Source organism: Beta vulgaris, chromosome 8 (genome assembly GCF_026745355.1).
Source record: "Beta vulgaris subsp. vulgaris cultivar EL10 chromosome 8, EL10.2, whole genome shotgun sequence".
NCBI classification, from domain to species: domain Eukaryota; kingdom Viridiplantae; phylum Streptophyta; class Magnoliopsida; order Caryophyllales; family Amaranthaceae; genus Beta; species Beta vulgaris.
In genome coordinates, this window is record NC_079209.1 from 19,448,485 (window position 1) to 19,462,264 (window position 13,780).

At 33.9% G+C, this 13,780-nt stretch overlaps 2 protein-coding genes and 1 pseudogene across 2 annotated transcripts; 1 reads left to right on the forward strand and 2 right to left on the reverse strand.

Annotated features, from left to right (window-relative positions):
• Positions 1 to 1,021: 1,021 nt before the first annotated feature.
• LOC130589853 (uncharacterized) lies at positions 1,022 to 4,147 on the reverse strand. Its single transcript, XM_057391464.1, has 5 exons — positions 3,295 to 4,147; positions 2,948 to 3,197; positions 2,378 to 2,477; positions 1,936 to 2,279; positions 1,022 to 1,334 (listed from the first exon to the last, which is right to left on the reverse strand). The coding sequence occupies exons 1-5, from the start codon at positions 4,145 to 4,147 to the stop codon at positions 1,022 to 1,024; spliced, it is 1,860 nt and encodes a 619-aa protein (XP_057247447.1).
• Positions 4,148 to 4,750: 603 nt separating this feature from the next.
• Positions 4,751 to 8,452, reverse strand: LOC125492867 (serine/threonine-protein phosphatase BSL3-like). The gene is made up of 3 exons (XM_057391465.1): positions 8,438 to 8,452; positions 7,782 to 8,067; positions 4,751 to 6,421 (listed from the first exon to the last, which is right to left on the reverse strand). Exons 1-3 carry the CDS (start codon positions 8,450 to 8,452, stop codon positions 6,294 to 6,296), a joined length of 429 nt encoding a protein of 142 aa, XP_057247448.1. The 3' UTR covers positions 4,751 to 6,293.
• Positions 8,453 to 8,587: 135 nt separating this feature from the next.
• On the forward strand, positions 8,588 to 11,954 carry LOC130589854 (pentatricopeptide repeat-containing protein At2g15820, chloroplastic-like; annotated as a pseudogene).
• The last annotated feature ends 1,826 nt before the right edge of the window (positions 11,955 to 13,780 follow it).

Consider the following 13,780-nt stretch of genomic DNA (forward strand, 5'->3'; position numbering starts at 1 on the left):
ATGGTAATTAAACAAATATTATGATAATGGTATGGAGAATACTATTAGTTGAATATCACAAGAAAACATTAGATTTAAGCTAGTCTAAAAATAAAATAATGTGTTCGGAAGCCATGAAATAATAATTGTACTTATCAGATCTTTTTGTTGGAAGCAGAGAAATTGATTTTTACTTGTTTTCATTTTCTTATTTGTATTTAAACACAAACTAAATAAACAAAAAGTAACAGAAGTTACTTTTCGAGTCCTTAATAATAACTTTTGAAAGTTCACGTCCTTAACGATAATATATGGCAAAGTTGAGGTCCTTATTATATACTTAACTCAAGAATCTATAAACAATTGAGCTAAGCTACTTAATTTACTTAAAACAACAATTTACTAAACACAATAAATTCAAGGAAGTAAAGTGATAGAAGACAAACCAGTTCAATCCTAATTTGCTCAGTTGATTTAGATCCTTGACAGTGAATAGGAATTTTTTGTCCAGGCTTCTTTCTATTGAGAGAGTATTGGGTAGACTTCTTTTTGAAGGCATTGGTTGCTCTAATAGCTGCAATTCGTTTCTTAATGCTTGGGTGACACCATTTTGCACGATAGCCTTTTACTTTAAACATCTTACACACTACTCCTGTTAGTCGCCTAGAACACTTCTGTTGCCATTCTTTCTTTACCATCTTCGCCATTGAAGGATCCCAGGAGAACTTAGTTTTTAATTGAGCATGAAAAGACAAATTATTAGTGAAAGTTTAAGAGGAAGAACAAAAAACTTATGGGCGTGAAATTATAATTATAGTAAAAATTATTAAGTATCAAAATAAAAGTCACCTTGAAGGCTTTCCACCATACTCCCTTTGCATGTTTGGGAACATTGGACCAATTGTTCCATGGTCCCACAAAATAAGTCATATATGAAGTTTGAACAACTGCATCAACAACTTCACGAGAGTGGAACTTGATTCAGAAACACTTAGAACCGACAAATAAAATAGATATACTAAATAAGATCATTTACAAGTACTCACCATAGTCCCTCAGTTTTGTGCAAAATTTGAGTAGCCTCGGGATTACCCGTTTCATGTAGGAATTCAGCTTCCTCTTCAATTTCACTAGTGTCTACGTCAAGATCGGCATCCCTGCCCTCCTCATGATGATTAGAGTTATACTCAATGGATTGTTCTTCATTCTGAGAGCTATTATGGACTTCCAAGGCAAAATCAGGGTTTTCATCTTGAGATGATTGTGAGATTGGCCGAGAAGGATTAGCGGTTCGAGGCCTAATGATAATTCTCCCATTGAGTCCACCTCGGCTTCTAACCATTCTCTCAATCAGCCTGCACATCAAAAAATCATAAAAGTAAAGGTAAAAAAGGCACTATAACAACAATAAGTTTCTAACTAAAGATGTACAAGGCTATATAACATAGGCTTTGGATTTAAACATTCAACTAATAGCCAAACTTGAAATAAAGAATCACACAATATTTATTTAAATAGTTCCTAATAAAAATAACATGTCAAATCTAAAATAAACTATTTTCATCTTCTTCTTCATCCTCGTCATCTTCCTCTAACTCGTCATCATCCTCTAACTCGTCATCATCTTCTTCCTCCTCTTCTTGGTCCTCTTCCTCCTCTTCTGGGTCCTCTTCCTCCTCTTCTTGTTCATCTTCCACTTCCTCATATTCTTGAGAAGAAAGCACTTGAGCTTCTTCCTCACTCACTAGAACTTCTTGATCATTTCCTTGAAACTTGGATAGCAATGGAGAATTTTCATTTTCATGTACTTGGAATGCCGTAGGCTCAGGTGCATCAATGGTTCCCTTTGACTTGATGTTAAAAACACACCACCATTGATTTTTTTCATTACTACTACTTGGACAGGGAGTATAATAAACTTTCTCAGCTTGATGTGCTAGTACAAATGGGTCATACTTTGGATATCTCCTTATATGATTTACCTCAACAAGATTGTACTTTTCATGTATCCTAGTACCATGTCCAATATCAAACCAATCACACTTAAACAACACTGTTGTATAGCGCTTTCTTGCTCCAACATAAGTCAATTCTATCACTTCTTGCAGAATGCCATAAAAATCTTTTCCTTGGGATCTTTTCACACAAATACCATATTTCATAGTTGACTTATTCTTTCCATACTCAAACGCATGAAAATGAAATCCATTAATGTGATATTGCTTGAATTTTCGAACTCTTGTCAGCGGTCCAAATGATAATGAACGAATAATATCATTATTGATGCCCTTTCCCAATACCTATAATAATAAAAGCAATATATCACTATGGACATTGACTCGCATGATAAAAATAGTATAATATATATTCATATAATCACATCTACTAATTAACTTACATATTCTTTGAACCAATTAGGATATTCATCTTCAGATTTGATCCAAACTTCTTCTAGACTTTGATAACCACATTCTCTCATCATTTGTTCTTCAAATAAACTATTAATTATTTTAGTATCTTAGTCTATCTAAGACTTTACTTATATCATGAAATAAAAGAAATTTACCTTTCATATTGTTGTAGAATTTCGCAATTGATTAAAACATAACGGTGAGCAACTTTGTAATCTTTTTCATCAAGGTAACAAAGTTAGCCTTGTGATGAACTATGCCCAATAGTAGAAGAAAATATCTCAGGTAAATCAGAGTTAAGGTCTAGTTCATTATTAGCACATGTTGTCAAATTTAACTCTTTCACCTTGGAATCAACATCTTCTTCAAAATAAAGGGAGCAAAAATTTGTTAACTCCTCAAGTAGTTACGCATTGCAAATTGAGCCTTCCACTTGAGCTTTATTGCCCACCTTCTTTTTTAAGTGATAGAGAAACCTAATTAAGGGTGAAGTGATTATTATGAATGACGTACTTTAATTTTTTTTAAAAAGTTCAAAAATAATTCAATAATATTACCTCTCACAAGGGTACATCCTCCTATATTGAACCGGTCCACCAACTTTTGCCTCATAAGGTAAATGAATAGGGAGATGCTCCATAGAATTGAAAAAACCAGGTGGAAATATCCTCTCTAACTTGCAAATAATTTCAGGAATATTCTCCTCTAAGCGCACCACATGATTAACTTTCAAGGTGGTCGAACAAAGATCTCTAAAGAATTGGCTCAATTCAGTGATAACATTCCACACATTAAGAGGCAACAAGTCTTTAAAGACAAATGGAACCAATCGTTGCATAAAAACATGACAATCATGACTTTTCATACCGAATAACTTACTCCTCCTTCATATCGACGCATCTACCTAAATTTGAAGCATATCCATCAGGAAACTTTAGTTTCTTCACCCATTCACAAATAAGTTTCCTTTTCTCCTTAGGCAACATAAAAGGAGCATTCGGATTTAGGATCTTCTTCCCCCCTTTACTATCAAGGACAACTCGAGTCTCCAATTTTCTTCGTTTACAATACACTTTCATGTCTTTTCTTGCCTTCAAATCGTCTTTAGTTTTCCCCTTAACTTCCATTATAGTGTGAAAAGCATTATCAAACACATTTTTCTCAATGTGCATGACATCAAGATTGTGACGTATCAAGAGTTTTCTCCAATATGGAAGCTCCCAAAAGACACTTTGCTTTGTCCAATGGTGTAAGATACCATACCATTCAGGCCGCTTACCTTCATTCCTTATGCACTCAGTAGTTTTTGGCAACAAAGATACACGATTCGAAACTTCTTCTCCACTCAATCGTGGTGGAGGGGATGAGTTTTCAACCGTGTCTTTACGAAACGCACTCTTATTTTTTCGAAAAACATGATTATGGGATAAAAACTGTCGATGATAATCAAACCAACTTTGTTTTCCACCATTTTTAAGAGTGAAAGCCTTAGTGTTCTCCATACAATATGAGCAAGCTAATTTACCCGCCGTGGTCCATCCTGAGAGTATGCCGTATGCCGGAAAATCACTAACTGTCCAAAGCAATGCAACTTTCATTTGAAAACTTTGTTTGTTGGAGATGTCATAAGTTGGCAATCCTATCTCCCATAGTAGTTTTAACTCTTCAATAAGAGGTTGCAAGAACACATCAAGGTTCCCTTTAGGGCTTTTTGGACCCGGAATTATCAGACTGAGAAACATAAAAGGTTTCTTCATACATAACCCGGGGGGAAGATTATAAGGAGTCAAGATGACTGGCCAACATGAATATTGTTTTCCCGTCTTCCCAAATGGTTGCCCTGAATGAGGAGTTAGAAGCTTCAAAGAAGCTGTTAAACACACACACTAGCTAGTTGCCATGAATGAGGAGTTAGAAGCTCTTGAGAGTAATCACACATGGGAGATCACTCACTACAAAAAAAACTACATATAGAGGCAATCCAAAATTGCATCTAAATATACATTTGTAGCCTCTAATGGTGTTTAGAAGCAATTTTCTTGCTGCCTCTAATTAGTCCGTCGCTAATTATAGGTTGCCCCTAATGTCACCTTTTAGAGACAGACAAGTTATGGTGTTGCTATGTTGTTGCCCTAATGCCACCTTTTAGAGACAACAAGTTATGGTGTTGCTAATTGTTGGTTGCCCCTAATCCCACCTTTTTGAGGCACAAAACTTGAATTGTTGCTAAACCACTTACATTTAGAGGCGACCATCAGCAGTCGCTAATTATAGTTGCCTCTAATGCCATATTTTTGGGGCACACTGTTACATTGGTGATAAGACCATTTATATTTAGAGGCACCATAAGTTTGTCTCTAATTTTAAGTTGCATCTAATGCAACCATAAGTCTGTCGCTAAAGGATGTTTTTAGATGCAACAACTAGAATTTCCACATGTTCGACAATATTTTTGGGATTTTTTGTCGTTTATAAGCATCGAAAAAAAAAATTATCGACTACTTAAAGGAGCAGCGAACATTTAGCCACCGATAATTAACGACACTCATAGGCTTCGAAAATGTTGAGGCTTTTTAGCATCATTGCAATTGAATATGTCGCAATTTGAAGCTACTATATAGACACTTGTAAGCGTCAACATTGTGTTATTAGTAAAGTAACAGTTACAAGCACATTCTTACATCAACAAAAAAAAAACATTATAAATTAATAAAGGAAACTAGAAGTATAATCTTATTACTAACAATTTTGACGAATTGATACAAACATTCAGAAGAGGAAATAAAAAAAATAAAAAATATGTAGAAATTCCATCTTCAACCGACATTCAACCTTCAGTGAATCTTCAACATAAAACTTCAACTTGAACGCAATTCAATCTGCAAATTCAACCCAAAAAAAAGATCAATAATTGCAAAATAAAAAAGAACATAAATCTGGAAAGTGCAAAAACTATACCAAAAATCTATACATGTTAGTTAGCAAGTACTCCTAGGATCTCTGCAAATTGACAATGGTTTCTAAACTTGAATGGTAGGGTAATTTCATAGACCCACGCACCTTAGTTGTCGAGGTTACTCTGACAGCACTCTGACTGCATGTCCACACATGGAGAAATCAGTTTAGAAAATTCAATACCATTCCTTAAGAATAGAGCCAATCAAATACTTGTGCATTTGCAATTGGAACATCAATTTTTGGTTGATCTGAAGATACCATTCCTCCATTAAACGTTGCTGAAAATCATCATATTGTTGGTCTTTAGCAGTTCTATAACCAAACCAAACAGTGATTACAATAGGCTTGAAAAATTAGGCACACTGAATCTTGAAAAGTTATATACCTCGACGAGACAACTTCTTTCCGTAATTCATCAATATCATCACACAACCTCTTATCTTCTGTCGTCAAATACTTTATAAGAGTCTCTGCAGCTGAAATGACAATCAAAGTTGACATAATATGAGGAAATAACCACCTTGATCCAAGACATGCAATAGCATTTATATCTAGCACTTCTTTCCACAAACAATCAAGTAAAACCTTAAAGAAGAGTGAAAATCAACAAAATTAACACTAATCTAAAAAAAAACTCATCGAAAAACAAAAAGTTTGAATACCAGACATAAACTCCATGAATTTTACTTCTTATTCTTGATTAACTTGATCTAACTCATGATCCTTTGCTACCTAAATTGCACACACACACACACACACACAGAAAAACATTATTTAAGCAAAAATTCTATAAAAATTTGTAGAGATCCTAGGAGTACTTGCTAACTAACATGTATATTTGTTCTGCATTATCATTGTAACAAGCATCAGATTAAGGACAACACCCATAAGTTTAGCTTCTTTTTACCACGCATGATATCACAGCTGCACTACATTTAAGATACTTTACCTGTCAATTAGCCAGAGTACTCCATCTTTAACTCCCACAACCACAAGTGGACCAATTGGTCGTTTCTGCTCCATTGGGAAGCGAGTAACCGCAACAACAACTCCTTGTGAATTTGTTGATCCCTCTACAGGAAAGTCCAACACCATAGTAATCAATCAAACACTAACATCAAACAGTTCAAAATAGTCATAAATTTGGGGTAAGATAATAATTTCCATGGGAATTAGCTTCCCTAAACATAGTTTGATGGCACATAAATCCTTAAGGAAGCAAACACAAATGTACTTGAATGTTCAAAGCTCTAGCTCCAACCATTTAGCATACCCAGCCAAGATAAATACAATTAAGAGCAGAATTCATACTAAGAATTTTGATTCATCGATCAACTCGCCATGCATGTAACACAATTATACTATCATAACAGCGTAAAACCAGAAGCCATTCTCACGTTTCACACTGGCAGGGGCTTCACATTAAGGCAGGACAACAAATACTGCATATCTTGCCATCAGGTATATCTCTTGTGTCTGGTTACAAAGTGGAGTATTTTAGGATGCTCTTGTAAAAGTTGATCTTGCTTGTAAGTTGTAACAGTCTTTCTTGACATGGATATACATACATTAAGTGGAATTTTACTTGTATAGCAATGGCACTTTTACTTGATTTGCCATGTCATTTCCTGTTAACATGTCATTATTCGATTTTGCATCATTTTTGAAGAGTGATGAATATCATACGAGTCCAGCTAAATGGCAAAGTTTTCGCCAACTAAAAAGATTCATTAAAAGACCCTGGCTATCTCCCCCCACCCTTTTAAGTTGTAATGGTAATAAGAAAGTCGCTAACTTCTTTATTTTAACTTCCCATATGTGTAATTGATTCGTCTTGAAATGTTGAGAAAATTGGAATACGGAAAACTCTCTCCACCTAAATTTTAGAGGTAAATGTTTACAAAGGACGGAAAACTCTCTCCACCTTAATTTTCCTTTCTAAATCCCTTGTCCAACCAAACAACGGAAAATAGTTTTCGTGAAAATCATACTCTCAGTTTGTAACTATATGGGCAACATTGCTCCATCAGCCAAAAACAATAAGTACTAGCTATACATACTACTCAACAGCAAGCAATCGCTACAGTGAGTGATTACTAAATTAAAAACTAAGGCATCAACATCTCATATTCCAGGTCCCATGAAACCAAAGCATCTATCACAATTCACAACTACTTTATAAACACGATAATTACGAGCTCTGATGGAAACACCAAGTATCATTCACTAACCAACTACCCTTTCTTTTCTTCTTCTTCCATTTTTCTTTCCTTATAAGAGGCAATTCATATATAATCCATCAATTCACAGCTATACAAAAGAAAACTCAAGGTAACAGGCAGCAACCCTAAGTTCAATTAAAGACTAATAAATAAATCAAATCTACACTATAGAAAAACAAAAAACAAGAATGAGAAAGAAGTAGAAGCATACTGATGCCAGCACTTCCAGCGGAGGACGGAGTTCCGGTGGCAGCAGAATTTCCTTCAAGAGCAGTAGCACCACCAAAAAGGATCAACCTAGGCCCAATATAACCCGGACTACCTTCTTCCCCGACCGCCAGAACCGCTGTCAAAGTATGGCCGCACCTCGGCCCAGCTCCATCCTCTTTCTTATCTATTATCGCATTTACCACCGAATAACTTGGCGCACATCGAGGCCCAACTATCTGTCCTTGCAGCTGCTGTTGTTGTTGCTGCTGTTGTCGTTGTTGCCGTTGCTGAACGATGTTGTTTGAGAAGATGAAGATTCTGAATATCGAACATCCTCGCCCTTCTCTTCCTCTTGATTTTACTTTTGCCAAAAATCCTCCCTAATTTTCGATTTCAAAGAGGAGCGACAAGGATTAGGGAATTAGGGTTTGAGATCTGAAAAGGAGAGAGAAAACAAGAATAGAAAAGGAGTTAGAAAAATCTAGAATCGTGGCGAAGCGACCACGCATTTCTTGTTTTTTCGGATCGAAATAAATTCAAATCACTTTAATAGCGTACATCAGTATTGCTGCGCGCGAGAGTTGAAGTGCTCGGGTTGACTTTAATAGCGATACATCAGTATTGCTGCGCGCGAGAGTCGAAATAAATTCAAATCACTTTAATAGCGTACATGGTCTTATTCATATTTTTATTTTTATATATTAAGAAAAAAAAATAGAGTCAAAGTTTATATATGTGAATAGTAGCTAGCAAAATCAAAGTATTACACTTAAAAAGAAACAAATGTGGTAGTTATCACTTGCAGAAATGGTAGTTATCATTGTTAGTGTAAAAAAGGATAGTGTTTTTATTCCTAGCTAGCTAGTAAACATGCACACCCTCGTATATAAGAGCCTAAGAGGAAATGCAATAGCCAACAAGTACTTGCTTTAATGGTTGAAAAGGCATATATATCTCTTTACCAAGTACTCCGTTGATCAACCTGTAACGTACAGATCTCTTTTATATTGATGTAGATATGGCCATATGGGTACAAGTCTAACTCTAAAAAGAAAAAGAAAAATTGAAAGAGGAAAACAATTGTTGCATTGCTTAAGCTTTTTTTAATCATCGACCACCTTTAAATTAAACTAAGTTGAGGTCATTAAGCTTTATGCATTTGAAAACTGAAAATATATAATCGACGTAAAATAAGTTAATAGTGGATTGGTTCAAGGTATATATCTATGTGAATCGATAAGTTAAATCAAGACAACAATACTCCATTTAAGTTAATCGTTAACAAGTTATATTCAATTTGAAACTCATGTATCTTAGTCAAATTGAAAGAAATTGATGTTACATTAGATGTATCAACATGTAAGGCGATAAACTATTTCAAGATAATAACAACAATTTTCTACTTAAGTTAATCATCTTTAAGTTGCATTCATTTCGGAACGAAAGCATCTAATTCAATTGCAACAAATTTGGAACAATGTAACTTAGCAGATCGGTTCAATATAACAATACTCCGTTTAAGTTAGTCGTCTCTAAGTTGAATTTATATTGAAACTCAAAACAACTACCTTGACAGTACCCTAAGTTTAATTCAAGATAATAACAATACCATACTTAAGTTAATCACTTTAAGTTAAATTCATCATGGAACCAAAAACATCTAATTCAGTTGCAACAGATATAGAACATTGTAACTCAATAGATTAGTTCAACATAACAATGCTCCATTTAAGTTAATCATAACATATAATGAGGTTTGTTAAATTCCTGTATCATTTTGCACATTAACAATATCTTAATTGATTAAATCTTATTGCTTATTAACAAGATCTTGATATGAAGCCTATAAGTATCGATCAAGAAAACCTATGGCTTAAACCTCATTGATACAATAATACATCAATATAAGTATACTGTTATACTATATTTCACGTAAATGACTCGATTATTTGCTATATAAGTAAATCTCACTACTACAAAAAAGGCCAAGAAGACCATTTATAGGAGACCTGTGAAGGTTACCAACACATTTCTTAAACATAGCAAACCATTTATTATCAAAAATCAGTCTCTTATGTTTTACTATTTGAGTTATTGTGAAAGCTTTTGTGAGATAGGAGACTGCTTCTCAGTAAAACCGGTTTCCTTGACATATTTCAGTTTTTTTTTGTTACAATTTCTTCAACATAATACTAGTGTACATGCTATACACTCTACTTATTGTGAGATAAGAGACTATCTATTACTATATACTAAAAGAGAAAACATGGTTCAGTTTTTTCCCCCCAAAATTGTCCACGTGGCATGTTTATGTTCATTATTTTCCCGCTTCATGTTTTACCTTATTCTTTGAAGCGTAAAAAGAAAAAGTAGTCTGACTATTTGACTTATCATCATTTCCAATAGAAGTTACTCTCCTTTCTTTTCTTTAATTACTCTCCTTTTCCTCTGCCTTCATGTTTCTTCCGGTCTCTCCTTCTTCCTTCTCCATTATTCAATCTTGAAAACCCAAAAAAATTATATTAGGTCTCAATCTTTTTGGTGAATAAAACTTTGTTTCAAGATTTTTTATGTTAATACTATTGAAATTTGATGCGAAAATTAAACAAGTGAATCGATGAGTTGTTTTTGCTGAAATTAGTAGTGATAAAATCCGCCCCGCAAAATCTGATACTTTCATTTGTTTTCCAAGCGCAAGTTGAAGATTGATCTTGATGATTATGGGTATGTTTTTTTTTTTTTTTGTGAAATTTATATATTTAAAATAGTATTCTTAGAAATTTTGGATTTTTCTTGGTTGATGCTAATGACGTTGAAATTTTGGTGAATGAGTTATATGAAAATCGCTTTTAGGGATATCTCACCATTTTTACTATTTAATTTCTATTACTGGATCTTAATTTGGGGTAAGAACCCAATAAGGAAAATGATATTTTCCTCCTTTTTCCAGTCTACAACTTCACTCATTCATTAATGTTAAAGTTTGGAAGGAAGATAAAGAACCCACTTTGTTCCTGTCTTTTACTTTGCTCACTGCCTCCTAAAATTTATTTTGAGTTGAATTTCGTTATACTCTTATGAGTTTATGGTTTTTGGGTTATTTTAAGCATATGTTCTTCTAAATTTAAATTGTTTTTATTTTTTCTGATTTTGAGCAACCTCTGAACAAGATATCATCTAATACCTGAAATGTGTATTAGGAAAATTATCTGGATGAATGATGATGGAGTAGCAAGGAGAAGTTCATCTTTATAGTATTTTTTAACAATCCATTCCACTACATTTACCAATTTATTAAAACTTTTACAAATAGATCGTCATTGAACGGTTCTCTATTCAGTTGGAAAATATAGAAATAGGTAGGATGATTTCGAATCAAGGTCAGATTAGGCATATCATGGAAGTATCTAACCTGATGTTATTGAGAAGGCTGAAAGCATCTTTAACCTGAGGTTAGAGAATGACATTATTGGTATAAGCAACAGGTCATGTAATACCCTATTAAGTGGTTGCCTATCTTGTGGAGATACCTTGAAAGCTGAAAAATAATATAGGTTAATGCGCCAGAAGAATTATGAAGTTGAATCTTCTTTGATAAAAAGTTGGACCCCATTGTTAGGTCCAGCAAGAAAGTTGTTCAGAAATTTGTGACCTCAATATTATCTCCAGAACAAAGAGAGATTTTGGTGGGTTTGCTGCTGGGTGGCTTGCAGATTGAGTATTCAGGGGAAAAGAAGCTACATTTTGTCTGTTTCAAATTCAAGGATAAATCTGATGCGAACATTCCATCTTAAAAAGACACATATACATCAAGTTCCATGAATGGCTGCAACATTCCAACGGCTCATTAGATGATAATATTGATATCCCTTCAACATTCTTGACAGTCCCACATACTTGCTTTAGTTTCTATGCTCATCAGTTCTAAGAAAATGGGAGGCAAAGCATTCCCAAACTAATTCACCGGTGGTTGTCACCACGTGTTCTTGCTTACTGGTTTATGTATGGTGGATATATAGCACCGAATGGAGACATTTTATTGAAGTTGAAAGGAAGCAAAGGTGATTTGGAGAGGGTGTTTAAAGCATTGAGATCAAAATCATTGGAGTTCAGGATAAAGCAAAAAGGCAAGGTGTTTGTATCTAATTTTCCTTCTACTTCATCTATTGTATAAGGAGTTTATTATTCTTCTACCTTCTTTATTGTATCTAATTATATTTATGGAATTTTAAAAACTGAATAGTATTTATATATTATTAATATATTTCCAATCTTTCAATTTTCAAAAATAATAATACAAAATTATAATTTATATGTATCAATAATACATAATATATGCAGTATTTAAGTTGTATTTGAAGTTAGATTTTTTTTTACCACTATAAATGAGGATTTTAGAAAATCTTAAATTATAAGTATTTAAAAAAACGTGCATCGCACGGGTGTTAATCTAGTTTCTATCTAAAACTGATTTCCTTGGAATAATTTAATTCATTTTTTTTAACAAAATACTATATACTATATCTATACGTGCTATTTTTTATTTTTTTTTAGAATTGTTTTCCCTCCTTGCAGCAACAAATAAGGGAACATACCTTTTAAAAAAAAAACAATACCAGTTGTTTTCCCTCTCTTTAACTTCATTCTCGCTGCCCCTCTCTCTCTCTCTCTTGTTTTTGCCAAATTCTAGGGTTTTGCTGAGCTTCCAAGATTCTCTCATGGCATCAAAGCGTATCCTCAATGAAGTAAAGGATCTCATAAAGATCTTCCGACTTCATGCAGTGCTGGTAAATTCTCTATTTCTCCTCCATTTTTCGTCTTTCCTTCATCTTCAAAGTTTTTCGCTTTTGTAAATTACATCTCAAATTCGATGAAATTCGTTCCCAATTTTAGGAGAATTAGTTAAATTCATTATTTAAACTTTGTTGTCGCTGCATTATCACTTCTAGTTATATGCGAAAAACAGGTTAAATTCATTATTGAAACTATGTTGTTGCTGCATTATCACTTTTAGTTAAATTGATTATATCTGTTTAAATGCAACAAATTTTGTTTATAAACTGTTGTCTTTGCATTGATTAATGAAAGTGATAATCTTTTCACAATTTGTCGTACTTTTATGCGAAACGTTCGACTTTTTCACAGTGCATCTATACTTGGTCTTTCTGCCTTGTTACTTACTAGAAGAAATTATAAATAGGACACTCTATATGTTTGTCTTGTATGTGAAAAAGAATGTGTTGAATGGTGTCGAGAATATATAAAAAGAAATAGTTGAAGGAGAATGTAGAGGAGTTGACATTGGTTCTGCCGCTCTGCGTTGCTTGTGCTGCATAGTTTAGTTTGAGGAAGAGTTCGTTGTCGAATTTTCTGGGTGAACCTTTTTAATCCATGTGGTCTCCTATGTCACACTAGCAATATATGTTCAGATTACTGAGCTTGGCGTGCATGTGTATCTTTGTGCTTGTGCTTGCTTCATTGCGTGATTTACTCCTTATCTGAAAAGGTTTGCTTCTGCCTGCTTATACTGTCGACTGAGTGTGTCGTTTCCTTTTCACAGTGCTGGAGCATCTGTTGGCTAATTGAATTAGGAACACATTTTTGAGGCAATGTATTTGATTTCATATTGCTTCACAGGTAACTATATTCAAGCAGCGTGCTAGTAGATTGGCATCCCTCAATGCAAAGCTAATTGGTAGAGTTGGTGACTTCTGGTATATATATATAGTGGGGTTGTTTTTCTCTCTTGAATCTACTTTAATATGTTTGTTTATAGGTAATGATACTTATATTTAACCTTTTAGCTATGTCCAAGAAGGGCTTCAGCTTGGGTAGCTTTTTGGCAATAGATTCACAATAACTCTTAGGTAAGATGTCATTTATGGACTCCTTATGTTATCTCGAAACTTAATTTTCAAAAATGTCCTAACATTCATGTCATGAAATTGTTTTTCATGGTCTATGACCAGCCCCGATGGGTTATATCTATGGGAAGTTGTG